General features: G+C 46.8%; 1 protein-coding gene across 4 annotated transcripts in view; it reads right to left on the reverse strand.

Annotated features, from left to right (window-relative positions):
• The window catches only part of LOC144166412 (uncharacterized), a 314,257-nt gene that overhangs the window by 122,381 nt on the left and 174,410 nt on the right, over window positions 1–17,466 (reverse strand). For 2 of the 4 annotated variants that reach the window (XM_077695939.1, XM_077695938.1), the window contains exon 1: window positions 2,907–2,932. The exons of the other annotated variants lie outside the window; for them this stretch is intronic. In XM_077695939.1, the coding sequence (XP_077552065.1) occupies window positions 2,907–2,917 (11 nt within the window). In that variant the 5' untranslated portion in view covers window positions 2,918–2,932. Of the gene's footprint in view, window positions 1–2,906; window positions 2,933–17,466 lie in introns of those variants that run through there. 4 annotated transcript variants of the gene reach the window in all.

The following is a 17,466-nucleotide window of genomic DNA, read 5'->3' on the forward strand; positions in this document are numbered from 1 at the left end:
GTGTGCCGGCAGCGAGGAGCGACGAGACAGCCCTAAAGGAACGGGCGCAAGGATTCCTCTCGGGAGGCGGTTGGAGGGCAAGCCAGGAGCGTGCTTGCGCCGTACTCCGAGAATCGTCCCGGGAGCTGCTCCGGGGTCCCTCTGCTGAAACACGGGGTGCCTGTTCCCGCTGGCGAGATCCGGAGGCATGTTCCGGGCCAATACTCGGGGCGAGGCCTAGAGTGGCCAAGAACTAGCGCGGGCATCGACATTCTGTACCTGCGACCACCACGTCTGAACAGGCGACGTTCGACCGAGGTTCCACGCGTTCCATCGACGTCATCCCAGCCCGCGTCGAATATACTAGAACGTGAGCGTGTCCCCTCGTTTTTTCCTTCCGCGCGAACTTTGGTTCGGACTTCAGTGTTATAGCCATTCGTCCGCGTGGCGCGTGTGCTGCTTTTTGTTGCCGATCAGCTCGCCAGTTCTTTTCCACAGTGTTTGTGTGTACTCAGAAGAATATATGTTTTTTTAGTTGTCCTCGACCCATTGCGTCACTTGTCGTTGATCCTCCTCCGTGGGCCACACGCCCGCCTGCTTAACACGCGGCCTCACAACAATCATCAAGGAAGATGGTAGTTGGTTCCACTCCGATGATGTTTTAGGGATGAATGAATTGCAGCAGTACGGAATTGAGGCACGACAACTTGTCGCAAATGATCTATGCGGGATGAGATATAACTCGGTGGCGTGAATAAAGCGCTCTTAAGTGAAGTATCAAGCGCAGTTATTCAATGAAAAGGCACATGCGCGAAATCTTTCTGCGCGATGTAAGGGACGGAAATGACAGGGAGTTTTTCATGAGCGTTACGCTGGAAGACCGGCCGTAGTTCGAAAGATTAAAACGGGCTGTGCGGTTTTTCACAGCTTCAAGGGCAACGATTAACGACTTTGAAAAAAAAGGTTCAGAACTGAAGCAGCGTATTCGAGTTTGTTACGGATTAGTGATGTATACAAAATGAATTTATTGGATTGAGAATTTTTGGAAAATTTTCTTTTGATATACCGAAGCACGCAGTCAGCACTGGCCGTGATAGTAGTGACGTGCATATCCTATGACAATTTTTATGTGATAATGTCGCCAAGATATTTGTACGACGTTAGTGATTGCAAAGGAAAAGTGTTTATACTATAGGAAGAACGGCAAGAGAATTCACAACGAGAAAAGTGAATTACTTTACATTTAATCAAATTTAGGGTCATTTGCCACTGTGAGAACCACATAGATGCCGCTTTAAAATCTTCCTGGAGCAACAGAACATCGTTAGGGATTTTTATTTCACGGTATAGTACACAATCGCCAGCAAAAAGGTTTATTGGAAATGTTAGATTCATAGGCAGATCATTAAACAAAATGAGAAAGAGTAACTGGCCAAGCACATAAACTTGGCGAACACCGGAGGTAACACGAACTGTTTAAGAGTTTTGGCTGTTAGTATGCACAAATTGAAAACAATTATTCAAAAATACTCAATCCACATTAATACATGAAGGTCAACGTTAAGACAACGTAATTTGTCCAAAAGCAATTGGTAAGACACTTCGTCGAATGCATTGCAAAATTCTAAAAATTGTATACAATCAACTTCAGATGCCGGTACAAGCACACAATGAATGTCGTTTGTAAATGTTACAAGTTGAGTTTCACAGGAAAAGCCTTTTCTAAACCCACGTTGAACAGGAGCGAAAAAAAGAGAATGAATCAAGAACGTTTTCTAGGTTTGAAAATATGACATGTTCTGTGATTTTACAGCAGATGCTGGTTAATGAAACTGAGCGGTAATTGCCTACTGAATCACACGTTCAGTTCACACGTTCTTTCAGTTCAATTGTAAACACGTTCAGTTCACAGACCAAACAATAGGCACATCCCGCTCTTCCTTACTGGTACATAAATAGCGCGGCTGCACAGATGCCGGATCTACACATCGCGCGAAATTAGCTTTGGAGTAAATACTCAAATTCACTTTGTTTTTATTCGTTTTGTGCTATGTCTGCACCCATTGGTTTTTCATTGAGCGTAACACCTGCGTTCTTGCATCCACGCATGCACTCCCTCTTGGTCGAGATGACGATGGATACTTGCCTTAGTCAACGGAAATGGTTACTTGGAAACCCACCAAAAAACAAATCGCCAGAAAAAGTAGAACAGAGGGAGAAAACAGTATAAATTGAGAACTTGCACTGTTCATACTCGTGAGTTCATACTGAGAACTCAAGGAGGGGTGTGTACTAGGGAGTAAAGTTCCAACCAGTACAAAGAGACGGGATAAAACTAGCCCAGTCGAGAACAGGAGGCAATTCCCAAGTCTAAAATGACAACAGGAATACCGCGAAAACCTAACAGGAATTCATGTCGTACGACAAAAAAACCCTCTTGTGACAACAGAAGTCCTGTTGTTACGACAAAGCCATCTGTTGTTACGAAACACATTTCTGTCGTAACGACAAAGTCAATTTTCTCAACGACAAACATCCCTATAGTCACAACAGAACTGCATTTTACGCTACTATTCACAATAGGCAATACAATTCGAACCATATGCAACTACTGAAGGAACATCAGGATCACGACACGACAGGAATTCGGCCCGATGGAACATCAGTCACGACATGACCGGAATTCGACAAGACGACAGTACGACAGGCGAAGATACGACAAACAACAGAAATTTTACTTGTCATTTTCGACTGACAACTGTTTATTCAGTGACGTAAGAAGGTTGGGGGTGTCCTAGATAAATGGTGCTGAATGGGATTCCCTGTAGAAATAACAGGCCTTCCAGCAGATGGTAGAATACCGAGAAGAGCGAGCCGCATTTTAGCACACATACATGACAATAACCATTGAAGAGAATAGCTCTTACCAAAACTTCATCCCAGGCTCAACAGAACATGCAGGCATTGTGGTTCGTGGTATCAGTTCCTTCCCAGCTATGCGAAGAAAACTGCTTCATGCTTTCCGAGCCCAACAGGTTGGGGTCGTTCGCTCTGCACTGTAGACACGTACTGCATACCTGCCGAGTTTGAATGCTGCGTACATACATTCCGCAGTTTTTGTTATTTTTTTAACTCGGTGCTGCGGGTGAAAGCACTCACTGACGTAGACACGCAGAATAACATCACCTGGCACATTCTTCGACACTAATTTCTATTTTCTGGACGCCAAACGAGACACATTTGTTTATGCGATCTTTTACAGTGGTAAAACTGCGTCAGAGCAACGACGAATGCAGGGATCATAGCGATGTCTCGTATTTTGACATCTTCCGCATTAGTGCGCTTAACTGCGTGATCGCGCGGTTGCGCGTTTTCTTCTTTATGATATCATTTCAACCGAAAGTTATGGCGAAATGTTCTTTTTTTATTACTTATAAATTTGACGGTCATTTTTTATTTCGAAATTCAGCAACTCAGAACTGCCGAGAATACAGAGTACTGTAGAAAGGTCTGACGTTTCATAACATTGTTTCTTATTTTGGCGTGTTTTGGCACGCCGGACTCGCGAATATTTGCGTTTGAAGAAATAAATTATTGGCTGCATTCACAAATACCTCAATCACCGGCAACGTCCGCCAAATTGGGCACAGAACAGGAAGAGCGTATGATGCAGAACATATTGATTAACACAATAACGTAGAAAGCTTATCCTTCCCACCCTTGCCGCCCTTCCATTGTCTTCAAGCTCATTCGCCTATCCTACATGCGCTGGAGACATTACCTTAACGCATGAAAATATAGTGTTACAAGTTTTGCCTGTGTATATCGTTCTTACTGTTTGCTGTTTAGTGGCCAGGAGTATATTTTGCCTGAACTTACAGGATATATACTCAAAGTTCGTTCCCAGAACAACAGCACAGCTTCAAACCATTGGGCACAGCTTCGGACATTCTGATGCCATCAAGATATAATAAAAGTACCTCAAGCAGCGGGAATTCCATTCGTATTGGCACTAAACAAAAAAAATAGCACCTGGGCGAGTACAGAACCCTGGAGTACACCGCTGCATGCCTCACATTAAATGCAAGCCTGCCGCCATTTTTGTAAAGTAAACAAAAAGGCTTCCGAGGAAAATATAGTAATTTGGTAAAGAACAAGGTGTACCTTACGTGGTGGCTCACTGACCAAGGCGTAGGGCTGCTGAGCCCAAGGACGCGGGTTTGAACCCCGCCGTGGTGTATGCTTTTTTATGGAGGCGAAAAGCGAAAACGCTCGGTTGTTTTCGGTTCGACGCACGTTAAACATCCCCTGCTGGTCAAAATTAATCCTGATACCTTCACTACGGCTTGCATCATAACCCGGGCGTAGCTTCGACGCGCTAAACCCCATAATCCAGAAGTTACGGTGGGTATTGGTCCTGAATGGCAACGTCAAAAGCATTATTGAGGAAAGAGTAACGCACACGTATATGTCCTCTTCTGTGACCAGCACGCATCGCGGAAGACCTAAAACTGTCCAGTTTAGCAGCGACTGCCCTCGAAAGGAACAGACTATGTTACAATGAGAGATAATTGTTAACGCCAAAAGAGATAACGGTATTAATGATGACCTGAATAGATTAAAGAATGTGCGAATATATAAATTGGGCCGCATTTGTTTGTTCCATATTGGGAGCTTGATTTGTATATTGAATGCGTAATGCTCTGTTCCTGACAGATCGGAAAGGTCCTGGTATCGAGGCATGTCAGAGGATTTAAGTCTGAAGCGAAGCAAATAAATATGTCATGCCTCGACTGCTTTAAATGGCAACGGCACTGGTACTAATACAGCGCCGAACAAAAACCAAACGTGTTCTATGATTAACACGGTGAAGACTGTGATTATAGCCTGAGGGTGCAAAAGTGCTACTCGGATGTGCTTCATCTGTATGTAAAGCAGCATTATTCGGCAAACGCATTGCGACAATTTACTTCTTCGCTGCCGAAATGACCTTTACTCCATCTTTCTTGCTAAAACGGCGAAGAAGCAAATCGAAGAAGCGAACGAACGGAATGCGCCCACATAAATTAGGCGCTCTCAGGTGCAACGTGCACCCTATCACGTGTTCTGTGTCGAGCCGGTGGCATGGTTCCTTTCGCCAAAGTCACAACCGAGTGACTAAGCCGTTTGACTCTCGGGTGCTAACTCAGGGTCGTAGGCGAGGGGGTAAGACCACTGACTTTAACTTCGTTGATGTATCAGACACAGTTTCTATTCCGGCCCGTGCCGGTGATTTTTTTTTCTTTATACCGTTGCACCGAGTTTTGTAAAACCCCATAATCAACGAATTGCTAAACAGCTTCACTGTTTAAAAAAATGCGCTAAAATACACCCGGTGAAAGTGGTTGGAAAGCGAAGCTGTAAACGCCACCCACAACGATCACCTCTGCGACGTCACTTGAAATAACACACGTGGGTCTACAAGGAGTGAAACCAGAGATAAGTAATTTGCGCTTAACCACCCCCGTTATTACATCCCAGAGATATTCTTCGATTAGGTTAAATCAGTGCAGCATTTATGAATTGTGGTTGGTTGATTTGTACTGGTGAAGCACATGAGTGGAAACCTATTTTTTAATATAAAATTGAAATAAGCTCAAACCCGGTGTATGACGATCTCACTCCTCCGTTTCTGTCACTGTCGACGGAAGCGAAGAGATGGGCGGAAACAACGAAGGAGAAGTGAGATGCCATGCGTTGGTGTGAGCTTCCATTTATATTTATAATTCCGGGCGTGACTAAGAAGCGCACACGGCAGCTACACGTGTCGTGGGCGGGGCGAACAGCGGCGCGAGAGGTCGCGTGACGCTATCCCGTGGCAATCAGCGAGAACGCAGGGGGTAAACCCGCAGATGCGCTCGGTGAGTGCACTGTCTGTCTCTCCCGTCTCGGCGTGGGCTCGTACCTCAATCGGTGAGACAACGGCCTCTCGCTCCGTATGTCTATTCGTTGCAGGTTCGATTCCTGGCGGTGCCAGTAACTTATTTGTTTGCGGGAGTTTTCGGTTGACACAAACGGTTGTGACCGAAGCTTTGGGAGGTAGAGGTAAAAGGCTTTGCTTTAAAATCACTTTTCATCCGATGGGTCAGCCGCGCAATGCACTACTACTGCGCGTTCTCCGCACGTTGTCAGCAGTGGAACAAAAGTTGTTGCTTTCTTCGAAGCACATCCCCACTTGGGGGACACTGTGGCCAGAAATCTGGCGGGTTCAGGGGCTAATGTGCCCACTTCACTAAGCATTGAAGTGGAAGCGTAAAAGTTCCAGAATAGTGGGTGCCGCCTGACACCTGAACCTGATCGCAGGTCAGCAGAACAGGCGCTTACCTATCACACAGAACCTTGATTCTAGGGAAGCTGGGGCGTATTATACTCTTCGTGCCCAGTCAGTCAGTCAGTAAACTTTATTTATGTGAGGGGGAAGTGGGAAGGGGGTTAGAGTGGGAGTAGAGCCCTCTTTCTAGGGCCTCACTTTCAGCTGCCCCGATCTTCGCTCTTCGATTCAGCTCGCGCTAAGTCGAGGGTGGAGTTGGCCACGGCTGCCTCCTACTAGGGGCAAAGACCCTTAGGGGCTGGCGCCACTGGCGTCTCCTGACGTCGTCATCGTAACTGTCGCCTCATGTAGTTACGGCACTAAAACACAGGGAAACTCGTTTATGCCTCGCGCTAGAACGTAATGCGTGCTAAAGAGCACCAGGGCATTCGTTTACGCTTCGCGCTAGAGAGCTTCGTGCTTCAAAGACACGAGACTTTTGCAGCAAAGCAGTTTACCTCTACCCGCCAACGGTTTGACCTCTGTTTGCAAAAACGCGAAGGCGGCAAGGATGCACTTATTCACTGCATGCTTCGCTCCTCCCCAGGTTTGACGTTAGTGGAGATGGCGAGGAATTTTTCTCCAGTGCGTTGGGATCGTGGGTGTCCTTTGGGGGCCATATAATGGGGCGTCCCGAGGATGCGTGCAAGAGATCTGTGACCTAACCGCGTTTCTTGCAGTGTTCGTCTGTGGTGTTCTGTAATGTTAAAGCAAGCCTAGAGTTGTGTATGGAGGTGTTTGTTTGAATTTCCCTTCGTTTGATACTTTCGTAGGTATTTAAGTCGCTGTATGATTGGGGAAACTTCTACAGTATTAGCAATCTGCTTGATGACGTAATTCGCGCAGTAAGACGAAGAACCAAATGCGGAGAAACAGACGCAAACATTGTGTATATATCAGTAAAGAATTTAATATCACCAGGCTTCCGCCTTGAAAGCACTTAGGCAGACTTAAGTGCCCTGATGAATTTATTTAGTGATGGAAGCAAAAACCAAAACTCCCTTGTGTCGAGATTTCAACCGATACTAACAACCTCAAGGAGTCCTCCATATTTCCGCGTTCCTACAAATAACTGCGGCGTGCAGGTTGTATCTCTAGAACCGAAAATCAAATTATTTTTGAAAACGAAGATGCGGGGACTATATATAGGGCACCCAGCTAATCTTGTTTGCGTACATGCGTGCGAAGTTGTTTACGTAAGCGGTTTCTTTTGCCCAAAAAAACGTTTGTATAAAATAAAATTTTTTTTATAAAGTGGCAAGTGCTGTGGGCGGTTGCCATCTGGGCGCGTCGAGAATAGAGAAATTCCATTTTGACGAAGGTGGCTTGGCGATTTATAGGTGGGTTTCTGTACATGCTATAGACCTCAACGCTAACGCAACGAGTGTGCTCTGAAAGGCAAACACGCTGTTTGTCAAAGCGAATGCCCGAAACAATTTCGGTCGCGCGAAAGCTCCATGATGTCACAGGCCCCGACGTTCTGTATATATATATTCACTATACATTCGTACGAGCGCAGAGTAACAGCCATATCGTACACGTACACGCTGCCTACGCAAATACGGACGTATCGCCGCCCGGTCGCAAAGGGAAATCTGTTTCAATTGGGCACCGGCGGTACAACAGCAGAAGCCTTGAAATATTCGTTCGGGTATGGCGCCGCCGTTTTATATTTATTAGTTGGCACTTTTTCGCAAGCGAGCATGCTCCGCCAAAAAAGGTTTTGTGTCCTTGTTTACCACGTACATTAAGGCTACGCAAACAGAGGACACCTGATAAAAAGGAGTGTGGTTCACGATGAAATTCGGTGGAAAACAACTATAAAAACCATACTTACGGCAGGGCAGGAGGTACTCATACGCAGCGAAAATCAAGATAAAGCAAAGCTAAAAGAATTTGATGGAAGCTGCACGTTTGATTATAAAGATAAATGCGCAAATCAACGCAGTTTTGGCGATATTTGTCGTTTTCTTATATCTACGGGTGCAGTTTTACGAACTTCATCCGTTTCGTTGAGGAGAAACCCAAAAAAACACCTGTTTGCCGACATTCGAATTTAATTTTGAATTTTAGGGGTCCAACGAGCCGAAGCTACACTTCGGCTGTGAGGCGCGCCGTAGTGGAGGGCTCTGGATTAATATGGACCACCTGGGGATCTTTATTGCGCTCAGAAATGTCGCCAGACGGTCGTTATCGCTTTTCGCCTCCATCTGAAAAGCAGCCACGGCGGCCAGTATTGAACCAGCGACCTTGGGCTCAGCAGAACAAAGCCGTAGCCACTGAGTCACTGGTAAGGGTTTGTCGTTCAGAATTCACCTCTGGTGTTGGTGGTTGTTGTTTTTTGTATCAGGCGGTGTTAGCCTGGCAAGATGTGCAGGAAATTGCTCCGGCCGAGCGTCGCCTTATGAGCCAAGGCCATCGCCACTTCTCCATGAATCCGCCAATCCAGTCTCCCGAAGGAAGCGTAGTAGAAGACGCGACACCTCCGTACGCAGCATCCAATGACCACTTGGGAAGGCGATGTGGTCCAGAGTAGTGCGTGGGGCTGAGAGCACAGAGGTGATCGAACGAGGCGCAGTAGAAATAGAGCTTTTCCCTGTTGACGCAAATAAGCTGAGCCCATTCCTTGTAAAAGCCAGCCCGTAACCTTTCACCCAGTGCTCTTAGTTGGAGCACTCACTCGAAAATTTTTCGCCTATTCAAGCGATGAAGCCATTTTATGATATTTTTTTCCCCCTCCGCTGCACCCCTAGTGCTTGGAAGGAAGGACGAATGCAATTAATGAAGGAAGAACAGGTGTGTACTTCAAGTAAAAATCTACCTTTCTACGCTTTATTCGTGCTGGTAAGTACCTCTACTTTGGAAGGTGTACAGGCGAAAGACTAAACGGGAAGTAGGTCCATGAAGCACTGTTCAAGTACGGAAGTCGAATTCAACTTTCAAACCTTGAATTAGTGCGAACGTTCGCTCCCATCAGTATCACCTACGGTGGTTTGCGAGGCTGCAGTTTAGACCTGAGGGAACAGCATGAGCACAATCTACCTCTACTATTCTCTACAGAAAAGGTCCACACCATATATAAGCGCAAGGAATCACTCAGGACGCGCTGACGCATGCACGACGTGTGCACGAAGTTTGGTCTAGCAGGAAATGAGGGATGGGAAGAAAAAGACAGGTGCAGGTCAAGGGTAGAAATCGTACTAAAAAAGCTGAAAATGAAAATAAATTTAACGCCGCGACCTCTCTTGGGATTAATAACCCTCAGATGAAACAAAAACCAATTTCACTCTGTGAAGATGGATGATCCTCGAAGGTTTTTTGGCGTACGAGGATGGGGTGACAGAGAATTTACTTGCAAGGTACAAAAACATTTTGTTTATTTTGAGCGCTCAAGGCTGTCATCCCCAAGACAGACACGTTTGTACACGCATTTATTTTGAATTCACTGATCTTGAAAATGCCGCTTATTACTAACTCATCTAAAGTGATGAGACGTATAAGCTTTAGGCTTAAGGTCCGAGTGAAATTTTGATCTGGCAAATGGGGCTCATTATTAACCTAACCTAATCAAGATGCCCAGTCTACCCAAGTGGGGAGATATGTCAGCTTGAGGTCCAAATCGGGTTTTGAGAGACGTGCGATTTGAGTGGTGACCGCGTGGTACCAGCAAACGCACGCCTGTACGTTCCTTTTCCAACGCCCCGTGCTTCAAGGGCCAGTGGAGCCTGAAAAATTACCTGCAACACTAGCTATTTATTCTTCGCTTTAAAGACATGCAGAGCTCAAGGGCAAAAATCCCCAGAAACAAGCTGAAGATAAACTAAATTGGGAGCAGCAGCCTCTAGGATATATAATACACGAAATAGGAAAACATGGCGACCCTCTGCCACTAAGCATTTTTAAGTTACCGGCGCCCAGTACAAGAGCTGCGTCCAACAGTTGCTTTAATTTACCGGTAGCTAAAAAAAACTACCAGTGGCTTAGGTCGGCTATGCCAGGATATACGTATCGTTAGCTAAGGTTCAGCTGGTTATTCTTAGGTTTCCTCTTGTCTAGGAGTAGCTGATTATCATGCTTACTGCTGCTAAAACAATATCCAATCCAATTCAACCCACTCCAATCCAACCGAATCCAATTTAACCCAATTTAATCCAATTTAATCCAATCCTGGCGGCGGCGGCGGCTTCGGCGCGCCAGCTGTGCGCTGTGAGACGTCACTGCCCCTCGAGCATGCGCAGCACGGCTCTCCAGGAGCCACGCGGAACTGCTCAACGTCGGGCAGTGTATCTCACGCTACAAAATGTCTGCGGGCGGGAGCTAATACAACTTTATGGTACTCTTATCTGGAATGCTATACCGCGAGATACGACTTTTCTGCGGCCATGAAGCGTGTTGTGTTGGAAGATAGTGGTGTAGTTTGATAAATAATCTATTTTCTTTTCTTTGTCCCCGAAAGTGAATTGCGTAATCCCGCATATCTATTTGTACCTGTTTTCTTTGTCACTCACGCTATCGTTTGCTGAGTTGTGCGGTACGTCTAACTATTGCTGCCGACACTAGCCAGCCAGTCAATGAAACCAGAAATGCTTTTTTCGAAGTTTTTCTATAACACGTTGCAAGCGACAATAAAAAACCCTGTAATGAAACACAGTTGAACGCAAACACAAATTTAAAGCGGTCATTTCCCAATCGATGCAGTGTGGTCTGCATTAGCAGTGCGAGTTAGCGTGACATATTCGCGGTGTCTAATTCGTTTCTCTTCTCCTCCCGACTTCCCCTTCTCCTATCCAGTTCCCCCACTCTCCTTTCCTCCACTCCTCCACCCTCCTTTCTCCTGGAACTTTCGTCAAGGCTTCAAACTGCTAACAACAACGCTGTTTCTGTTTCTTTTTGCGAAATGACACCAAGCGCTGCAAAAGGAAAGAAAAGTAAAGTGCGTTGCTTCCAATCCCGACGCCTGCGGGACGCCTTTCAGAACCTCATTTAACGTTCGATTGCTGCCGCAGCCGTGTAGGTCGCTCTTTCATTTCGCCGGTTGCTCAAGTCCCTCAAAGTTAGATTGCTTTTGTTTGTGCCGTGCCGTCGAGACGTCGGCGCTGCCATTTATAAGGCGTTACAAAATCGCCACTAATCAAAGGACGCGTTGGAAGCCGTGACAATCAACATAGCGTATATGTGGGGCCTTCGAGAGCAATGGAGATACGAAAAAAAATGTCACGGCATAAAGTTCTTTTCTGCCCGGGTAACGGACTTGGCAATCACGTATACAACGCTGCTGCTTGCGAAGATAGTAGTCGGCGAGTTGTTGGTCGCTATCGATTATCGGCTTTCATTTCCTACAGGCTGCATCTCTATTTTCGGAGCTCTTAAACCAAGTCTCTATGGAAACGGCCGACGCCCGTACCGGACGGTGCGACATATAGGCGCGAGAATGCAGCGTTATTGAGTTTTATCTTTCATTTTCCGCAACGCGTCATTAAAACTCGCATCAAGCGCCCTTACTTCGATCGTCCTCACGAGAATTAGAAGGGTGAATTTCTTAATTTAAACCAAAAACACGTGTACTTGGTTACTTTGAACGTTGTGAGCAAGCTAGATTAGATGTTCAGATAGCGGTGTTTAGAAATAAGACGAGAGGTAGGAAATGGGAAGGGTACAGGCCAGCGGTCGGGCAGACAACTTCTAAGACAAAAGAAAACTTGATATGTCTCATCGTTCAGTCTGCCTTCAATTTCCTTGGCATCCACAAGGATCGTATGGTGAAGAAAAGAGCGTGTCATTGGACGCATACGGCCTCAAAGACACATAGAACCTCCGAACGCCCACAGCGAGTTAGAGGGAAGTATGGAGTATGACAGTTAATTGAGCCACAGCAATTTAACCTTAGTCATACCAGCGAATATTTAAACAGCTACTTTACGCGACTAATTTAGCCGGCTAATCAAAGTGGATAATTTTCTGTGACAAAAAAGTAAAGCCATCCCATTCAATGTGGAAAGTGTCGGAGGTGCGGAGCAGTGATTCGCCATAAGGGGCTGTAGCGCCCTTATCCGCTCACTGCTATCATACAATGCAATTCAAATTTCCCGCCTTCGCAGTGCTCGCGCGCCCCCTGCCTGAAACTGCACCAGCGGAAAATCTGTTCTTTTTGAGCTTGGTTTTCCTCCCGCACGTACCGGCGTTGCACTGCCACTTTTTTTGTGTGCTTACTATCGTAAACACAAACCCAAAGAGCGTTCCTAACTAAATCAACGCGGGCGCTGTCGGTTAATTCCGCATATTTTGCCTCGAATGTACCTACAGTTTTCTTTGCGCTAAAGAACGGGGATATTCAAGTCGCCTTAGGGACAGCATATGAGACCCTTTGAATTCTTAATCCTTCAAGGCTGAGTCGTGGAGGCTGCCTGGCCTCTCTACCTTATTTTGTTGGATGCTCCCAAAATTAATTCGGGAAGCGCATGCAAGGCGAGAAACCTTTCATAAATTTCCGAAAAAAAAATACACAAAACTTCGAATAGGAGGAGGGGAGCGCTTATACATACCAACTACGTGAAAGTAGCCTGCCTATCTGCTGAAAACGTCGTCGAAAGACTAGAGTCTTCTGCCGCCGCTGTCACGTAAATGCGTCTTCCCCTCCGCCCACCTGCCGTGCTTTTATCCCCCCGTCTGGCTTCTCCCACGGTAAACAGGGGGATTTGTTCCGCTCAATTTCGGTTTTCTGTGTTTTCACTGCTCCTGTTACATTAATTTGGACTTTTCGTTACTGCTGGGCTCCAAATGCCGCCTCAAGGCTCGGGAGGGAGCCCGTTCTGTAGTTTGTTGGTGAAAACATTGAGTGAGTTTTTATTTGCTGTCGTAACAAGCAAGCCCACATATATTTTTAATTAAAAGAGAACTGCTTAGTATCAGTTATGTATCGATGTTTCGCCTAAAAAATGCCTAAGCCTTCCTTTTCGCTTACAAATATTGAGAGGCATGAAGTGTGGTACCAGATTATTGTAGTTTGGAAATATTGTGCCTATATAAACGTCTCGTTCAGGAATTCATTTAACTTTTGGCCAGTTGGCTGAATCGAGAAACCCACAGACAGACCACAATTTCGGAGTTTAAGTAGCCCAAGCGAGACTGTTGTCTTCAAAATAGGGCAATAATATACGGCACCTAGATGTGCAAGGAAGCGACCTGAAGTGTTTAGAACAATTGCGTGCAAGGGAAATACGTTGCGGGAGTGTGCAATGGGTTAGGCATTTTCTTTTAAGATGATATCCTTTCTTGGGCTACTAAAACGGAAATTTTTCTCTCTATCTCAGTCACTCGATTCAACCGCACTTACAAAGAACCCGTGAAAGAATCCGTGAACACGAAGTCAATTTAAGCATGAGCGCTCCAAACATCTAAAAGTGCAGCCAACGCGTCCTCTTTTGACGACATTGACGGTGTAGCAAACAGTTACATTTGTTTACGAAAAAAAAAATTGTGCGCCCGAACAATATCACAGTGATATTTCGGGTTAAAAAATGGCACTGTCCTTTTTTTTTTTTTGGACATCGTATTTGATAGATACTGTGCGCAAATAGCATAGGCGAAAAGAAACCGTGAGGATGGTAGGGTAGATATTTTAGGCTGGAGGTCAATGGAGTTAACCCGAGACAATTCGTGGCATTCCGGAGTACGGCGTGTCTCAAAGCGGCTGCATTATTTCGTCGCGTCTTTCGATTTCAACTCCAGCTCTTTTCTCTTTTTTTCTATGCCGTAGCTACGGGATGTATTTGATGCAGTTTGGGTTTCCGCCCCTTCCTCGTAGTGAGACGGCCGTCAACACTTTCATAGGAGACGTACGACCACTTCCTCGCCCAAATACCCCGTGCCATTGCCACCTTCTTGGGCGCGGAAAAAGACGAGGATGTACCTACTGGCGATCAGTTCAGGCTCGATTAGCTGTCGCCGTTCCCAAACATCAGAGGGCGGGACCGGACACGCGCCGTGGCAAACTATACCGCCAGTTTCCGCGTCTTGCGCGAGTTAAAGAAAGACATTAAGGTTCGGCGCTTTGTCTTATTTCGACGCGTGCTTTAGCAGGAAACATGGCGTTCTGGGCGTGCAAGCTATCAGCGACCGCTTAAGATGCCGGTGTGCGTGGTGCGGCGTAATTGTTTTGCGAAGCACGTGCTAAACAAAGTAGGGATCAAGTTCAGTGTGTACGCGCGTGTGCGAGTCCGTTGGCTGGCACGCAGGAGAGGTAAGCCACACGCTGCGTTCTCAGTAGCTCTTGTTGTATGCACGTCGTGAACCCGTGGATATGTTCAGGTAATCGAAAGAGGCTTAATCTTGTACGGGATTAAGTCCAACTAGTTAGAGTTGCCTTTGTGGAAGCGGCCTTTAAAACGAGGGTATGATTATAGTAGGACGGTGGGACTAACCAAACGAAAAGAAGCCGTAGTAGTGCGCCGTATTTTCTAGGCGCCGCAGCAACTCTACGTAGCCGCAATGCGCCAGGCTCAAACAGAAATACTCGTAATTCCTCACGGCATGAACAGCTCTGTAAAGCGAAGCAGAGTCGCAAGGCGGAAGAATAATCTACGACAACCCCTAAACATTTTTACTGCTCGTCAATGCGAAAGCAAAATAGATCAGGTTTAACGCTTCTCTAAACCAAGTTTTCACGCGTGAAACGTTTCGTGAAAATTTGCCTTTGCTTGCGATTTAGCACCCACTCGTCTATGTATATCTGCCGGAAGGATTAAGTCATCCGTTCGCTTGCGCTGAAGTACATGCACAAACAGCCCAAACGGCGAGCCATCGATGGATCGCGCGGTGAGCGACCGAGGGACCAAGCGGTGGCAAAGCAGCCGTTAATCCCTTGCCTTGTCACGTCCTTCCCGAAATTTCGCTGCAGTGACGGCCCAGCTGGTACTGAGCAGTCAAGCGCAGGCGAAGGAGCCGTTTCACCCTCACCAAGTCTCGCGGTACCGCAGAAGCGAAGGCACCAACCAGCAAAGCAGGAATGAATAAAAGCGGAGCGTGCGCGGCGGCGGCTGAAGGTCATTGTGGCACGATGAACGAGCTCGAAAGGTGTAGCGTAGTAGCTTTTTCGCTCTGACAACTGAATGAACGTGGCTGCCTGCTTTTACGTGTTTGGTGCTAAAAGTAACGCTTTAAGTTTTTTCTGCGTGGTGCTTCTCGAGTTTTGCGATTTACGTGGTTGGTGTTATTTTTCAATTTCTAGAGTAACATGCCGTTTTGTAAGTGCTGTGCTTCGTAGCGAATGGGAAGTATAGGACAGTATCCACTTTTGGTCTGTTCTTCTGTTGCACTGAGGGCAGAGGTTGCTTGAGTTTTTTTAGCACATGTATTAGTCAGTCAAGAGGGCTGGGTTCCTAATGTTAGGGGAGCGGGACGCAATTGGCACTTTCCTTGAGGAGAGGCGCACACTACCTCGTACGTTTATGTCAGACAACGCAGGATGCATGGCGGACAGAGGGCCAGTCGCCGACGAGCATGTATCAGCGGAAGAACTGCTGACAAATTCCCGAAAAACGTCTCGATGCGTAGAAGTACATCCTCTCTTCGCGATGCTGCGCGAGTGCAGATGGAGCAAGAACAAAAAACTTACTGGAACTTTCTAAACCCCTGGCGTCCTCGAGTAGTCTCGTTTAACATTCTCTCACTCTCATCATTTTCTTCTTACTTGGCGGAAAATCACGGTTTCTTTGCAGAGTACACCTTTCAGCACAAGAACATCTCCTTCAAGAGCTCCGCAATCGTTTTATATATCGCATCGCATTCGATGCCCTTCCTTTATCAATATCCAATTCACCGACAGCCTCGCTGGGTATTTTACCCCTTTCCTAGCATTATTTCCGGGAACTCCGCTGCGATCCTCGCTTCATTTTCACATTTCCACCTTCATTTTTCAGCATTCCGAAGAAAAGTGAAACCGGTCGTAATTTTGTCACCCTCGAATGCGCTTCCCTTCCCCCTTCGTATACGTATATAAAACTCAGTGTCCCACGTATGCACACCCTTCTTCGAATACTTCGCGCACGCTCTATTGATTCGCCTCCGCAAACGGCTCAGCAAGCGTCCCCGAGAAATGGAGCCGATCGAGCGGCCGGTTATGTAGCCATTGCAGCCCAACTCGTACGTATCTTTCTTTCTGCACCGTCTCGTAAATGGAATAGGCTCGCAAATGGCCCTGCCTGCCGATCGGCGTCCCATTCCCGCCACCTTTATGCCCCCTTTTTTTTCCCGCTCTTCTATTTATTCCCGCCCTGTCTATAGGTGCCGGGGAATAGGGCACGGAGAGGAACCAATGGCCGCGTCGGGACGGCGTTATAGAATCTGTGCTTACGCAAGACGGGACACACACACGCAACTAGAACGCTGTCGTTGGAGGGGGAGGTAGGAGGAAAAAAGGCGACTTAATGCGCAAGGGCTTGCAAGGCATCGGCGTAATGTCCGAGAAAACAGGGGCCTAAGGGTTCAGCAAACAACGCTTTGAGGAACGTGCACGGTGCAGGCGCGGGAAAGACGTCGGTGGAAGCGACGACTTCTACATGAGAGGAAGACCTTGACTTCACAACTTTTCCTTCGTTTCCCAGTAAAACGATTTCTTTGGTTTCGTGTTACGCTAGTGAAGACTACGTGACTTTGTAGAGAAAGAAGATTCAAAACGTAATCACGAATATGATTGGAGAGTCGCACGGTTGAAAGCCTGACATTTTGGGCATAAGGTGTTGGTAGGGAAGGCGCCTGAAGCAACACCACCTAGATAGGGGAGAGGCCTGAAAGCTGGCTTATTTCAAAACGATAAACGACACATCACTAGACGGTTTCAAAGCTTTTCCATTGGCCGCTATCGACGTCATCTTCGACGGCAACGGACTCAAGCGCGCAGTGTGTCTGTCTACTGGCCTGTGGTTCAAGGTTTCAAGAGCGGGCCTTTTTATCGAGCTGGCTGCTGGTTCAAGGCTAGGTACAACCATGAGCCAATCAGTGATGCCACGGGCTGAATCGGACCGAGTCACGTTACAGTCACGGGTCTCTCGAACACGCCACTGTATATAGATAGACCAGCTGCGTTGCCGCTGGAGGTTACGGGGTCACGTAGCAATGCGCGTCCACAGCGGGGGACGCGA

This window comes from Haemaphysalis longicornis, unplaced genomic scaffold (genome assembly GCF_048455015.1).
Source record: "Haemaphysalis longicornis isolate Haplotype H1 unplaced genomic scaffold, Haemaphysalis longicornis Haplotype H1 scaffold_17, whole genome shotgun sequence".
Taxonomy (NCBI): domain Eukaryota; kingdom Metazoa; phylum Arthropoda; class Arachnida; order Ixodida; family Ixodidae; genus Haemaphysalis; species Haemaphysalis longicornis.